Below are 13696 nucleotides of genomic sequence, written 5' to 3'. Positions count from 1 at the left end.
TACATTATGCATTAATAAAAAAACCACTTCTGCTGCTGCGTCTGAATGGTTTTGTCCATCCAGGAGCCTACATTTAGTCATCTGGGGCTGAAAACATTGCTTGTTTCCTCTGATTAGCATTAGGCTGCTTTTATGATTACACTGAAATCATTTTAACACAAAGTTGGCAGATAAGTCTGTCTTTGTCATTTTTAAACCGCGGCCTGATTCATTGTCAAAGCTCTCCTTTGTGCTTATGGCTGCAGAAGTATCCAAAGCAACGAGCTGAGCTGGATGCGGGGCCCTCTCCAAATTCCTCCTTGCATGAGTAATAGTTAGTCACCAAACCAGCGCCGCTGGCCTTGCCTTAGTCACCAGGCCCAGGCCGCCGCTCCTCGCTGTCCTTAGGCCGAGCAGCTCTGGGGAGGGGGATTATCTCTGCCCGATAAAGCTCCCTCCTGCCCGGTCTCCTCCGTCTCACCTGGGGAGAACAGGAAACGGTGATTTGGAGAGCGTGCTCCTGCGTGTAGGAGACCTGACCCGGCCCTGAGTCAGCTTTATAAAGCCACACCTTGCTCCCAGGTATGCGGGGAGGCCGTCACGCCTTCTGCCGGCCCTGCGCCGCCTCGCTCCTCTCCTCTGTCTGTAGACGTGTTCCTAGCAGGGACGGGGCTGCTTTCTGCCTGCGAGGCCGCCGAGGTCAAGGGGGTCTGAAATAAGGGGGGATGCTGGTTACTTGGGAGTTTACATCATCTTTTTGTTGCCGATTTGTTGAGTCTGTGAAATGTATGGAAGTAATTTTTCTTTTCAAATGGCCCTGTTTGGCTCGGGTTGCACGAGGTGAGAGGTGTGGTACGGTTTTGCAAAAGGCCTGTTGCCAGGAGGTATTTTGATGAGCCGTACTGGCTCTGCAGGACCTTAGAAGCCAAAGCACCGAATTAAGGAACTTGCCACATTTTGCAAGAGGCGGTTTGGTGAGGGACACTTCCTCCAAAGCCAAACAGGGGGATTTTCAGAACCTGGGTGAGTTTCCCGTCCCCAAGTTCTCTGTGTTTGACCTGACTCTGCTGTTGTCAGTCTGGTTAGGGTGCAGTATCTGACCTGAAGCGATGTGCCTCTGAAAACTGCTAAGGAATCCCCTGGGTTGATAATACATTTCTGCTGCCACCTACTGAAAGGCTCCCAGTTGGCTCGCTTTTGTAGCATTAACATCAGGCTGGGCTGCAGGAGTTCACTGGAATAATGTGTCATTTCCCAGTCATGGAGAGCAACTGTCTCCACCTCTATGAAAATGCTGTCCCGGGGCTGATACGACAGGTATGTGCAGGGCGCTCCCAGCGGGGCTGGGGCCTGGGGACAGAAAGGCTGCTCTGCAGGCAGGCTTTCCTGCCCGTTACACTGTCCCTTCTTCTCTTGAAGGTGGCCTCCCTTGGTAGCAAGTGTGGAAAGCAGCGGGTGCTTTTCCAAATCAGCTTTTGCAGAGTACGTTCCTCAGGGTTTCAAGGCACTACGATAACGATGGGGGAAGCCTTGCTGGTTGTGCTGTAGGTAGGATCGATACCCGGTGAAGGTGGATTTGCACCAGCAGTTCTTTAGGCAGGTGCTTCTAAAGATCCTCCTGAGTTGGCCTGTGCACTCGTATGCTGGGTGTCTTCTCCTCTTCACTCTAATCCAGATGGTTTTGAAGTGACCGAGGGACCCGTTACCTTCTGGAAAGGATGGCTGAGGGAAAACCCAGGGATCTGAATCATCACTTCTCTTAGGTAAACGGCGTCATCGTGCTGCTGTCAGCAGCTGTCATCAGAAACCAGCTGGGCTCCTTCCGATTGCAGCGCACTCGCTCTTGAGCAAACTGGGCAACTTCCTGAGCACACTAACTCTGCTTGGAAAGCCTTCAAGTGTAGCTAAATATTTGGTGGTTGCTGTAGCATGGTAATTCCCAATGCGTACGTGTGCCAGAGCGTTGTGCTGGGTGAGGACCAGTGCTGGGTGGACCCATCAGGGCGTAGGACTGCCTGCAGACCCACCCCACCCCACCGCTGGTGCCCTCTGTTTCAGTTTCTCTGGAAGCAGAAGCAGCCGGGTGCTGTTCAGCAGGTCCCCCTCCTTCCCGTTTGTGGATTCCCAGTGAAATCCCTTTAAACAGCACACACGTCCTGGACACGTCATCTTCTGTGATCTCAGGCTGACCAAAATGTTTGCCTTGCCCGCAGTGCATGTGCTGACGGCTCGGTGTGCTGGTTGTTCTCCGGCAAGAGGGGTTTGGGCAATTCCACTGACAGCAGTGGTGGCCTCGGCAGCGAGGGCAGCTCACGCTGCTGCCTGGCCCGCGGCGTGCGGGCAGCACAGCTTTCCTTCCTCCCAGGGCAGATCCTTCCCCAGACAAGCGTGTGCTCCCGGCTCTATCTCAGGATCTGCTGATCACTTTCCCAAAGAGTGCGTGCACAGAGCCCTCGAGGAATGCCAAAAATGACCTGGGTTGACTTTGGGAGATACAGAAACTCTTGGCTAGCAGGTTTATTGAGACGGTGTCACAAGGTGAATTGTATCAGGGCTCCTGTTTGAGGCACTGCATCATGCCTGAATACTCTGCAGCATTCCTCGATGAAAGCCCTTGAAGCGTGAGAGTAAGATGCCAGCATGTGGCTGGTAGCCAAGCGTGCTGTGAGCCATGCGGAGGCAGGTGTTCTCTGGGAAGGAACCTGCCAGCTTGTTTCGTCCTCACAAGTTGGATGTAAAAGAAGTTTGTAGAAAAACTTTTTTTTAAAAAAAAGAAAAGGCTGAAATGAGAAGGCATGTTCCAACACCAGATCCCTAAATTCCCATGGAAACGTTTTTGTTTGGGTTTAAGCATATTCGTGTTTGCAGGTCAGGGGTTGAAGCTCTTTTGCTGAGGTGAAGAGAGAGAAGTGGAATCTGAAGAGCAAAAGGAGGAGACGTTGGATGAGAAACCGCTACTCGGAGCAGGAAATTCACCTGTGAGCGCGGGGCGTAACGCGGCGTGAATACACCATGGCCGCTGTGCCTTAGTTTCCCGCTGAGAGCAGCGGTGCTGTTCGGGCTGTCGGCGTGGAGCTGTGCTGAGGTACCAGCTAGACGAGGCTCTGAGACACGCGGGGCTGGCCAGTGGCTCTCTGAAGGCAGAGGCGTCTGACTCACGGTGCTGGGGGAAATATGTTGCTTTGATCATCGAAAGCCCGTCCCGAGAGGAGCTGATTAATAGTTTTTTCTTGCAGTGGAATCTGTGGATGCTGGCTTTTTAATCTGCCAGGAATGTAAGGTCCGGGTGCGTCATCGTGCTTCCCCAGCGAAGCGCCGGCCTCGCGAGCAGCGTGAGGCAATGGGAGCGGAGGTGGGAGGCTCGAGCAGGAGGTGACTTCCCGCCGTGTCAAAAGGCCACGGGCCACCTCAGTTAACCACAACTCCTTTTCTTCTTCGGGGTGTGAACTATAATTGTATTTGCATTAAATCTAGTATTTCCGCAGCTGCTGCCAAAAGCAAATAGCGTGGAGCTGGTCGGGGAGCAAGTGTGGCCAGTGGCAGGGAGCGAAGCACAGGGGAGAGCCGCGATACGGGATAACGGCAGGGGCGAGTATTCGTGGCCTTGGCTTTTGCTGTGACCACCAGTGCCAGGGCACGGGCTCGCTGCTCCGGTGCGTGTCGGTAAGAAGGGTGCGCAGTGAGGGATGGCTTGTGGGTGCTGCCATACGTAGCCTCTGGCGAGGCCCAGCCCAGCTGATGCTTCCAAGGGCTTGTGCTTTGTGTGCAGGCGAGGCGAAGAGGCAACCGGGGCTGGCAGCAGCCGCCCAGAGCCATTGCCTGCAGCTGAGAGCAGAGCGTGTTGGCAGCGGGCACTGCCACCCACCGTCCTCGCCGGGGTTACGGGTGCTGTGCGAGGCACCTGCCCCCCGCTCCTTGCGGGCAGGGCAGGGCTTGGCCGTGCCCTCCCTGCTGGGCTGTGCGACTCCTTCGGCGAGGCTGTCGGCTGCAATCGGGATTTGCACACAAATCCTCCTGGGAAGGGCTCCTGGGCGATCGCCGCGCGTTGTCCGTCGGATGGGGCGGCCTGAGCAGCCAGTCCTGTTTTTGGCTGCGTCTCTGGTCACGTGGGAGATGGTGCTTGTACTCTGCGTAGCTGTGCTGCAGCCCCACACAGGTTAGCCCCTTGCCCTGCGTGCCTGGCTGAGGAGGGCTGCAGGAAGGCTTGGAAGTGGGGAAGGCTCCGGAGAGCTGGGAAGGGAGAGTAGGGACCAGGCTTGGTGGCACCATCTGCGGTCAGCTGGGGGTGAGCCTCAGAGCCCAGCTTCAGAGCCCCGGTAGCTGCTGGTTGGTCCAGCTGCTGGGGTTGGCTCTGCTGCCCAAAGAAGAGTCCTTGACCATCTCTTCTCGCCCTCCGTCTCAGTGCCAGGCAGCCGTTAGCGTGGTAAACCTGCTTGCAGAGAGCAGATGTAGGTGAGAACATTTCCTTTTGGGATAGTTTTCAGACAGATCACCAGGGCTGTGGTTTGACTTGCTCCCAAGCGCTGCAGCCCTTCCTGGCTGGGGAAGGTGACTGTTGGTGGCAGCGGGATTAGCTTAAAGGAATTACAAAACCACAGGCTGGGAGGCATCGACTGCGCTGGCTTTTGGGGGGCATTTCTGCAGTTGTGCACCGTGTCAGCTGTTCTGCACGTGGCCAGACCTCGCTGGCCTGTAGCTGTAGCCGTATGTTGGTCTCGTGTCACAGAATCACAGAATGTCAGGGAGTGGAAGGGACCTCGAAAGATCATCTAGTCCAATCCCCCTGCCGGAGCAGGATTACCTAGACCATGTCACACAGGAACGCGTCCAGGCGGGTTTTGAATGTCTCCAGAGGAGACTCCACACCCTCTCTGGGCAGCCTGTGCCAGTGTTCGGTCACCCTCACTGTAAAGAAGTTTTTCCTCATATTTATGTGGAACCTCCTGTGTTCCAGCTTGCACCCATTGCCCCTTGTCTTGTCCATGGATGTCACTGAGAAGAGCCTGGCTCCATCCTCATGACACTTGCCCTTTACATATTTATAAACATTAATGAGGTCACCCCTCAGTCTCCTCCAAGCTAAAGAGACCCAGCTCCCTCAGCCTCTCCTCATAAGGGAGATGTTCCACCCCTTAATCATCTTTGTGGCTCTGCGCTGGACTCTCTCTAGCAGTTCCCTGTCCTTCTTGAACTGAGGGGCCCAGAACTGGACACAATATTCCAGATGCGGCCTCACCAGGGCCGAGTAGAGGGGGAGGAGAACCTCTCTCGACCTGCTGACCACACCCCTTCTAATACACCCCAGGATGCCATTGGCCTTCTTGGCCACAAGGGCACATTGCTGGCTCATGGTCATCCTGCTGTCCACTAGGGCCCCCAGGTCCCTTTCCCCTACGCTGCTCTCTAACAGGTCTGTCCCCAACTTGTACTGGTACATGGGGTTGTTCTTCTGTCCCAGTGCAGGTGGCAGTGCCCTTCCTGTGCAGGGACAGAGCGGGGCAGGAGGGGGATCGAGGGGCTGTCACCGCAAATAAGGAGTTGGATGAGAACTGGCAGGTGGCCTGTGGAGAGAACAAGTGAGGGTGCAAGAGCTAGTCCTGTGCTGGAGCAGGGCAGCTGGCTTGATGTCAGAGTGCGTGCGAAGCGTGCTGCCCGCCTGGAAACCCACAGCTGCGAACCCTGCTGCCCTCCCACGTGCCTTCAGCCACCTTCAACGCGGCCTCCAGCTCCTCTTCCTCACTTCTGCTGTGGAGATGGAGCTGCAGCGTCAGGTCGTTCATCCCCACGTGGGAGTTACTGTGCGTGGCTCAGGGGAACAAAGCGGCGTTTCTAAACCTCTGGGAGCTGCGAGGCGGCGGGGGCGCGCTCGCTGCCCGACCGAGCAGGTGTTCAGGAGGTGCCGCCTTCTTCAATAAGTTTCAGTAACACTCAAGGAGTGTATTTTGCAGCGTGGCAGATAAATCTCTAGCAAGTGGATGTGGCAATCGTGAACCAGGAGCAGGAACCGTCCTCTTCCTGCAGCGCCGTCTGCGTTTCCTCCGCCGCTGCCTTGCCCCGCTCTGTGTAACTGCCGGGGCGACGCCAGCGTCCCGAGGCCCGGCCCGGCCTCGCTGCGCGGCCCCTTCGTAAGCCGTGAGTTCAGGCTTTTCTGGGAGCTGGGTGGCATGTGTCACCTTCACCCCCATCACCTTCGCAAAGCAAGTCTCCTTTCTCAGTCCTACCCTGCCACTCCGTGACTCAGCAGTGGTATTTCTTGCTGGTTTGGGTAACCACCTTGTCTGGCTGGAGGGAGCTGGTGGGTGGGTGGGAGCAGCTTATGGTGTGGGGAGCTGGCAGGAGCTCTGAAGCTGCAGCTTGTAGGTTGTGCAGCCTCTGAAGTCCATAACTTGCCATGCAGGGCCAGTGTGCTGCCGTGTCCCGTTGGGCTCCTGGCTGGTGACCACGGGAGTTACTGGTGTAGAAGTAGTACCAGAAGCTGCAGGGAGCCTTTGATTTCATGGGGGACCAAAACCAGCAGCGCAGTTCTGGCATTGCACTGGAAATTTGCTGGTAGCTGCACTTGCCTTGGCACAGGCAACAGAGAATTAATGCTTGGAGCAGCGAACACACCTTCACAGGAAAATATGTGCAGCTACTGGGGGGATGAGCTGAAACCGAGCAGCCCCAGGCTGGCCCAAAGCGTGGGGTCAGAGGCCGTAGGGTTAACTGGGGCTGCCAGCCAACAGCCAGTGCGAAGGCAAGGCTGCGGTGTTCCTCCCCCGGGGAGCAGATACCACCAGCCTGGCAGAGCTGGCTGGACCGGCACAGCCTCCGGATGAGGTAGGAGCTGCGATGTCAGCCCCTGCGCTGCCAGCCCGTCCCTGGGCCCCAGGAGAGCTGGTGTGACTGGGCAGTGTGGGTGTCAGCCGGCTTGCTCACGGGAGAGACACGGAGTTTCCTGTCTAGACCCCGGTAATCACGGCGAGGAGGGGTTTGCACGCAAGCTCCTGCTCTTTCTCCTGTGATTACCAAAGCAGAAACCGAGCCACAGCTCCTGGGGCAGGAACACCTCGCTCCTGCCACGCGGCTCGGAAACCGCAGCGACCGTCTGCTCCTCGCTCCCCCTTGCCTCGGGCCGGCAGCCGGGGTGGGAGCCAGCTGCCTGCTGGTCCCGGTGCTGCCGGAGGGCTCGGGGAGTTTGCAGCCCCCCGGCTGTGGGTGCAGGGTTTCCCTTGGCGCTCAGGGGATGCTCCTTGAGCCCCGGGGATGAGTGTCTCTGGAGGCTGCTTTTGGGAGCAAGGAGTAAAAGCGTCAGGACCAGCCCAGATCCTCTTGCCTCAGAAACTACACAACTGGGGAGAGCGATTGAGGGAAACACAACTTCCCTGAATCCTCCCCTGCCTGGGACTGCAGGCGATGCTGGAGTGAAGAGATGGCATTAAACCACGTCCCCTTGCCATGAGCTGTGCAGCTCCAGCACCCCGCTCCCCCGGGAGGGCAGAGCATGATCCAGCCATGAACGGCCCTGCTCTGCCTCAGGCCACCTTAGCGCTCAGGGTCCCTTGTCCTCAGGTCACCAGCACAGCGTCCTGCCAGGGGCCATCTGAAAGCCCACGGCGTTAGAACAGAGCTGTGGTTCGCAGCCCGCCGGCTCCTGGCCTCCCTGCGCCGCGCGGGGCTGCCGGGCGCTCCCGCGGGGGTGCCGGGGCCAGCCTGCCCGCGGAGAGCGGCTCTCTGGAAAGGTCCTTGCTGCCTGGTGGGCGCGAGGGGGAGTGGAGAGGACAGAAAGGCAGAACCATTTCACAGACTAATTTAATTGCTTTAAAAAAAAGGTTTTAGTAATAAATAAACGCATGGAAGTCAGCTCCGCTGCTGCCCCTCTCCTCCAGTCAGCGGAGCGAGGTGGAGCTCGGACCCGCACGGGCTTTCTGGGACCCATCTCCCCTCGCAGTGTTCACGTTCAGTTCCCCAGATGTGAAATCCCCCGACGTCTGTGCGGGCAGCGTGAGAACGGCGCGGCGGTGGCAGAAGTCGTGCTGGTGTGTCAGCAAGGCGTCGGCAGCGGGAACCCACGCCGGGCATCCTCGCCCAGCGGTTTCCTGAAAAGCAGCTCTTGTGAGCGAGAGGGATCCCACATGCCCGGGGACTGCGGGAGAGGGACAAGGAGCCCTTTGCCCTACCCACGGCCCTCGCTGCTGCCGCCAACCTTTACTGTTCAAATAAAAGCCTTTCAGTATGTAGGAACGGGGCTGGAAGAGATGTCCTCATGGCACGGGCATTTCAGCTGAGGGTACAGAGAGGTCGCGGCAGGTCTGCGAGGGGCCGGCAGGGGAGTGGTGGCAGCAGGGCTGGCCCGTGTGCTAATGATTTTTCCTGCAGCGTGACGGGTCCCAGCTCCCTGGGGGCTTGCAGGAGGCAGGGGGAGGCTGGCAGGGGAGCATCTGCTTCGCACTTCTTGCCTGTCGCCAGCTGGCAGGGGCCGTGTCCTCTGGCTCACACACAAGCTCCCCGGCCTGCCCCCCCATAGCAGGAGGGTGCTGCTCGGTGGATGCCAGCGCCTGCTTTTCCTGCAGCCTGCGCCCATGGGTGCTGCTTGGCTCCAGCCAGCCGCTGGGCAGTCCCCAGAGCAGCGTGGTTTTACCCTGTCCTCCAGCCCCCCTGCGTGGCTGAGCAGTGCTGGGGACCTCCGCTGTCCTTTGGCTGTGCTTGGTTTTGGTGGGCTCTGGGGATCATTCGTGCCATAATGGGCTCCTCTGCCATGGCTGGGGAGGCGACTGGTGGAGTCTGCGACAGGAGGCTCTAGGCTGAGGCCCGGACCTCTTTAATTTAGTAATAATCCTGCCAATCACAGAATCACAGACTGGTTTGGGTTGGAAGGGACCTTAAAGCCCATCTAGTTCCAACCCCCCTGCCACGGGCAGGGACACCTTCCACCGGACCAGGTTGCTCCAAGCCCCATCCAACCTGGCCTTGGACACTGCCAGGGAGGGGGCAGCCACAGCTTCTCTGGGCAACCTGGGCCAGGGTCTCACCACCCTCACAGCAAAGAATTTCTTCCTAATATCTAATCTCAATCTCCCCTCTTTCAGTTTAAAACCGTTCCCCCTCGTCCTGTCACTCCAAGCCCTTGTCAAAAGCCCCTCTCCCGCTTTCCTGTAGCCCCTTCAGGCACTGGAAGGTGCTAGAAGGTCTCCCCGGAGCCTTCTCTTCTCCAGGCTGAACAGCCCCAGCTCTCTCAGCCTGTCTCCAGAGCAGAGGGGCTCCAGCCCTCGGAGCATCTCCGTGGCTTCCTCTGGACTCGCTCCAACACCTCCGTGTCCTTCTGTTGGGGCCCCAGAGCTGGACGCAGCACTGCAGGGGGGGTCTCCCGAGAGCGGAGCAGAGGGGCAGAATCCCCTCCCTCGCCCTGCTGGCCACGCTGCTGGGGATGCAGCCCAGGACACCGTTGGCTTTCTGGGCTGCCAGCGCACATTGCCGGCTCGTGGTGAGGTTCTCATCAACCATCACCCCAAGTCCTTCTCCTCAGGGCTGCTCTCAACCCATTCTCTGCCCAGCCTGGATTTGTGCTTGGGATTGCCTTGACCCACGTGCAGGACCTTGCACTTGGCCTTGTTGAGCTTCATGCGGTTCGCACGGGCCCAGCTCTCCAGCCTGTCGAGGTCCCTCTGGATGGCTTATTGGTACCCAGCCTGGCGCAGAGACCGAGCTCTGCCGAGCTCCCCAGACCCGCAGGAGGGTGCTCAGTGGGTGTCTGTAACCACCCTGGGCTGGTCGGGGCATCGTGCCGCAGCCGTCCCCAGCAGGCGCTGCTGAGAGGACAGCGAGCCCCGTGCCGGCGTGCGGCAGGTGCCACCCGTGGAGCCCTGGTGTGCCCCCGCGGGGCTCCGCAAGCCCAGCTCCGGGGACCCTCCCCGAGGGACCCCAAGGCCCACAGCAAAACCCATCTGGGGCGGCGCTGGCCCTGCTGCCGCCGAAGGGCTGCACCCAGCAGCGAGGGCTGCCTGCGCTCGCAGAGCAACGCCTGCTGCTGGCCCTGCGCCCACCCGGGTGTTGTGGCTGTTGGTTGGAAACCCGGAGAAAACAGCCCAACGAGGCGAGCGCCGGTTTTTCCAGTCACCTACGAGCACCCAGACTGGCAGGAAAAAACGCTGCGTGCTGGATTCCTATCGGTGGATGCACAGCTTCGGGCTGCTGCCCTGCCAAGCCTGCCCTAATTAAAGATGATTAAGGAAACACAACGTATTTTGGTGATGATGCCAGGGGATTTCTGATAGAAAGGAGGGTCTGGGTTGAGAAAACTGGCCCAGCTGGGGAAAAAGAGCCTTTATTTTTTACCCAAGTGTGAGATGATTTTGCTGTTGTCTCCATCAGGAGCCCTCAGCATGTTAATGCCTCTCCAGGCTCCGAGCGTTGCAGGAGCTGGTTTCCTTTTCCTTCCTTCGGGTTCTGTATCCCACTTTTTTTACTGTTGCAACAGCCCCGGCAGCTCCGAGGAGAAGGTTTTAGAGGGAACAAAATTCAAAGTCTGTGTAAACATTGCCCAGGCTAAATATTAACGCCTCCAGGGTGCCTCTGGAAATGAATAACCGCTGTCCTCGCGCCGGGAGCGCCACGGGGCTGTGTGTGCCCTCGGGAGGCTGCCTGCGGCTCTGCCCCGGGCAGCGCTCGGCCCCAGCCCCCTGGCACGGGCTGTCAGTGCCACCAGGGACCGTGACTCTCCTCTCTTTTCTGCCTTGCAGCAGAAGAAGTCGTACCTGGAGCGGAGCGTGAAGGAAGCAGAAGATAACATCCGGGAAATGCTGATGGCTCGAAGGGCGCAGTAGCCGTGAGGTTGCCCCCGGCCTCCTGTGCCACCCTCGGCGTGGGTTTGGGCAGCGCTGCCTGCGCCGCCCGCCGGCGCGAGCTCCGGTCTGCGGCAGCGCCAATAAACTCTGCTGAGCCTCTTTGCCTCCCGCCTCGGCGTCTCACAGCGGCCGCTCTCCCTGCGGGGTGGATGGGGAAGGGAGGGGGGGTGGGATTTGGGGTGAGGGCCCTTCGGGGAGTCCCGCGGCACGTTAAAGCAGCCGTAGCCCTCGTCCTGCAGAAGGAACCGGGTGCTGCTCGGCACTGGGCACTGGGGACCGCTCGCTGCGTTGTTCTGCTGGAGCGGGACTGGGAAAAGGGAGGCTGGCAGGGCCAGGACAGCTGTCACAGGCACCTCCAGCTCCACTAAGGGCGGTCGTTTGTTCTGTCCCGGCGGTGACAGGCCCTGGGTCCCTCCTCGCGCACCCTGGCAGGGCCCCAGCGCAGCAGCGTGGAGGGGCAGTGCCACCCTGTGCTTCGTGCTCGCAGTGCACCGGCCCGGCCTCCTCCTTCCCCTGCTCCTGGCTTTGGTGCTTGGCTGAGATGGAGCTGCCAGGGACGTCTCCTCTCCTGCCAGCAGCTCCTTGGGGTCCTGGAGCTGGGCAGGAGTTTCCAGGTCCCGTGGCTGACCGCCCCCCACAGTGCTCTCACCCCGGAGGCGCACGGGCGCTGGCACGCTCTGGGCTGGCCCTTTGCCACCCGCTTCCCCCCAGGCTCCCAGGCCACGTCCCCGCTCACCGGCTGGTCCGGTGTCACCTTTGCTGGTGCTCACACACCTGCAGGGGCTGCAGTTGCTGCCCCTGGACACAGGGTCTGTGGGCTGAGCCCCCTGGTGGGCCCACACCCTGCACACACATGGGCACACTCAGCGGGGAGCCCTCGCCCAGGACAGGGTTCAAGAGGCAGTTGATAAGGTTGGACATACCGCACTGATCAGGCGCTGGGCATCTACACCCAGCTGGGCCTGTCATCCCCACACTTCACTTTCCACACTTGCCCCTCCCAAAATCCCCTACACCCCACCTTAGGGTCCTCCGCTGAACATCCCACAGCAAGGCCTGTTCGATCCCAAACAGCTTTTCCCGGCACCCGATCACGTGTCCCAGCCCCGGGCATTAACCCCTTACTCCGCATGGCGCCCTGGGCGCTGCGCTGGGTCACTCCTGGGGATGGGCACAGCTGGGACACGGGGCTGAGGCTGCGTGAGGCTGGCCCTGGGGAAGGCCAGGACAAGGTGGCTGTGTCTGGAGTGGCCTTGGGCTGGGTTCCTGCCTGCCCGCGCGCTCCTGCAATGGGCCTGGCAGGGACCAGGCTGGGCATCACTTGGGCTCCCACCCGGGTCCCTCTGAGCTCCTGTGGGGGTGGGCAGAGGCGCTTTGTCCCGTAACCCACCACCAGCTGCCACAGCTGCTGCTTCCCAGCCGTGGCTCTGGTGCTGGCGGGCACCAGCCAGGTGCTGTGCTTGGCAGTGCCCAGCAAAGGGCAGGGCTGGGCAAACCTGGTGGGTCCTGGGCCTGGTGTCCACCCGTTATGGTCCAGTATCAGCCCGCAGCTGGGTGCAGTGGCCAGGGACACCCCCCCCCCCCCACCCCCCCCCCACCCTGCTGCAGGGGCTGCTTGCACTGGTCCAGGCTTCACCCCCTGCCCCCAGCCTGACACTGGAATGGGGAAGGGGTGGGGGGGGGGGGTGTGGGTGGGGGGGTGTCCCCTCTTCTCCAGCACCCTGAGCCTGATTAACTCCCCCCCCCACCCCCTCCCAATAGCCCCAGGCAGGTGGTGCCCCGCAGGGTGGCTGGGAGCCGGGGCAGCCCTTCCTGATGGAGTGTGGGAGGTGATGTGGTGTCCCCTCCCCAAGGACAGGCAGGGTGGCACCGCGAGCAGGGTGCCACAGGGGTGGGTGCTGCTGTAGCCACGTGAGCCCAGGGCCGCAGCCACTTCGTTGGTGTTTGTGGTGGGTGCTGAGCAGGAAACCAGAGTCCTTGCCCCTTCCCACGCTGGGGGCCGGGGGCAAATGGCCCCAGAGCAGCTGCTGCTCTGACCCGAGGCAGAGCATGAGCTGGGCTGTGGCTGTGAGGTGACCACGGCGGGGGGTGTGGAACTGGAGACTCGCCTCGTGCGTGGCAAGGCCCACGGCTGCGGAGCAGCCAAGGGCGGGCTGAGCACCACGGTGGGACGAGGGGCTGGAGGGAGGGGAGAGGGGGCAGGTGGGGTCACAGGGCAGCTGAACACTCCACTTTTACCCTCCTGCCAAGGTGGGGTGAGCCAGGGACCTCCCTTCTGAGCCCCGAGGTGACAGCAACTGGGGAGGTGACAGCGACAGGAAGGGGACAGCGGCTGTTCCCGGAGGAGGGAGCCCAGCAGCAGACCTGAGGGCTGCGGGGGTGGGCAGCCCCCAAGCAAGGGGCTTGAAGGCTCCTGGGGCCAGGCTGCTGCCAGGGGCCCTCATCAACCCAAACCAAACTGTCTTGCCCCAGACCAGAGCCCCAGAACTGCGTTTCTAAGCCCCAGCTGGAGGTGCCCAGAGTGCCTGGGCTGTGCCAGAGGCAGCGGGCACCCAGTACACGGTCACTACGTGATCCTCGGGCAACACAAAGCGAAGCCAAGGGGTGTCAGCCCACCAGGATCGGTTTTGCTCCGAGGCAGGGAGAAGGGCAGCGCCCTAGGGCCGTGGGCAGCTGGGTGGGCACCGTCCCCGTGCTGCCCAGCAGCAGGTTTCCCCACTCTTCTGCAGACAGAAGCTTTTTATCCCTCTCCTGGCCAGGCGTGCCAGGAAACAGCTTCAGCTGTAAATCCTCAGCGCTACATTAATCCATGGCCTTGTTTCTTCTTATCCATTAATTCACCTCCCCCCAAGCCTATACTCTGCAGGAGGGGGATGATGGATCACTGCCCAAAG

At 60.3% G+C, this 13696-nt stretch overlaps 1 protein-coding gene across 2 annotated transcripts in view; it reads left to right on the top strand.

Annotated features, from left to right (window-relative positions):
* Positions 1 to 10906, top strand: part of PFDN1 (prefoldin subunit 1) — a 37136-nt gene extending 26230 nt beyond the window's left edge. For both annotated transcript variants that reach the window (XM_068417246.1, XM_068417245.1), the window contains exon 4: positions 10698 to 10906. In XM_068417246.1, coding sequence (XP_068273347.1) covers positions 10698 to 10781 — 84 coding nt within the window. In that variant the 3' untranslated portion in view covers positions 10782 to 10906. The remainder of the gene's footprint in view (positions 1 to 10697) is intronic.
* Positions 10907 to 13696: the final 2790 nt, after the last annotated feature.

This window comes from Nyctibius grandis, chromosome 22 (assembly GCF_013368605.1).
Source record: "Nyctibius grandis isolate bNycGra1 chromosome 22, bNycGra1.pri, whole genome shotgun sequence".
NCBI lineage: Eukaryota > Metazoa > Chordata > Aves > Nyctibiiformes > Nyctibiidae > Nyctibius > Nyctibius grandis.
Note: the sequence above shows the minus strand (reverse complement) of the source record. Positions and strands in the feature narration are given on the sequence as shown.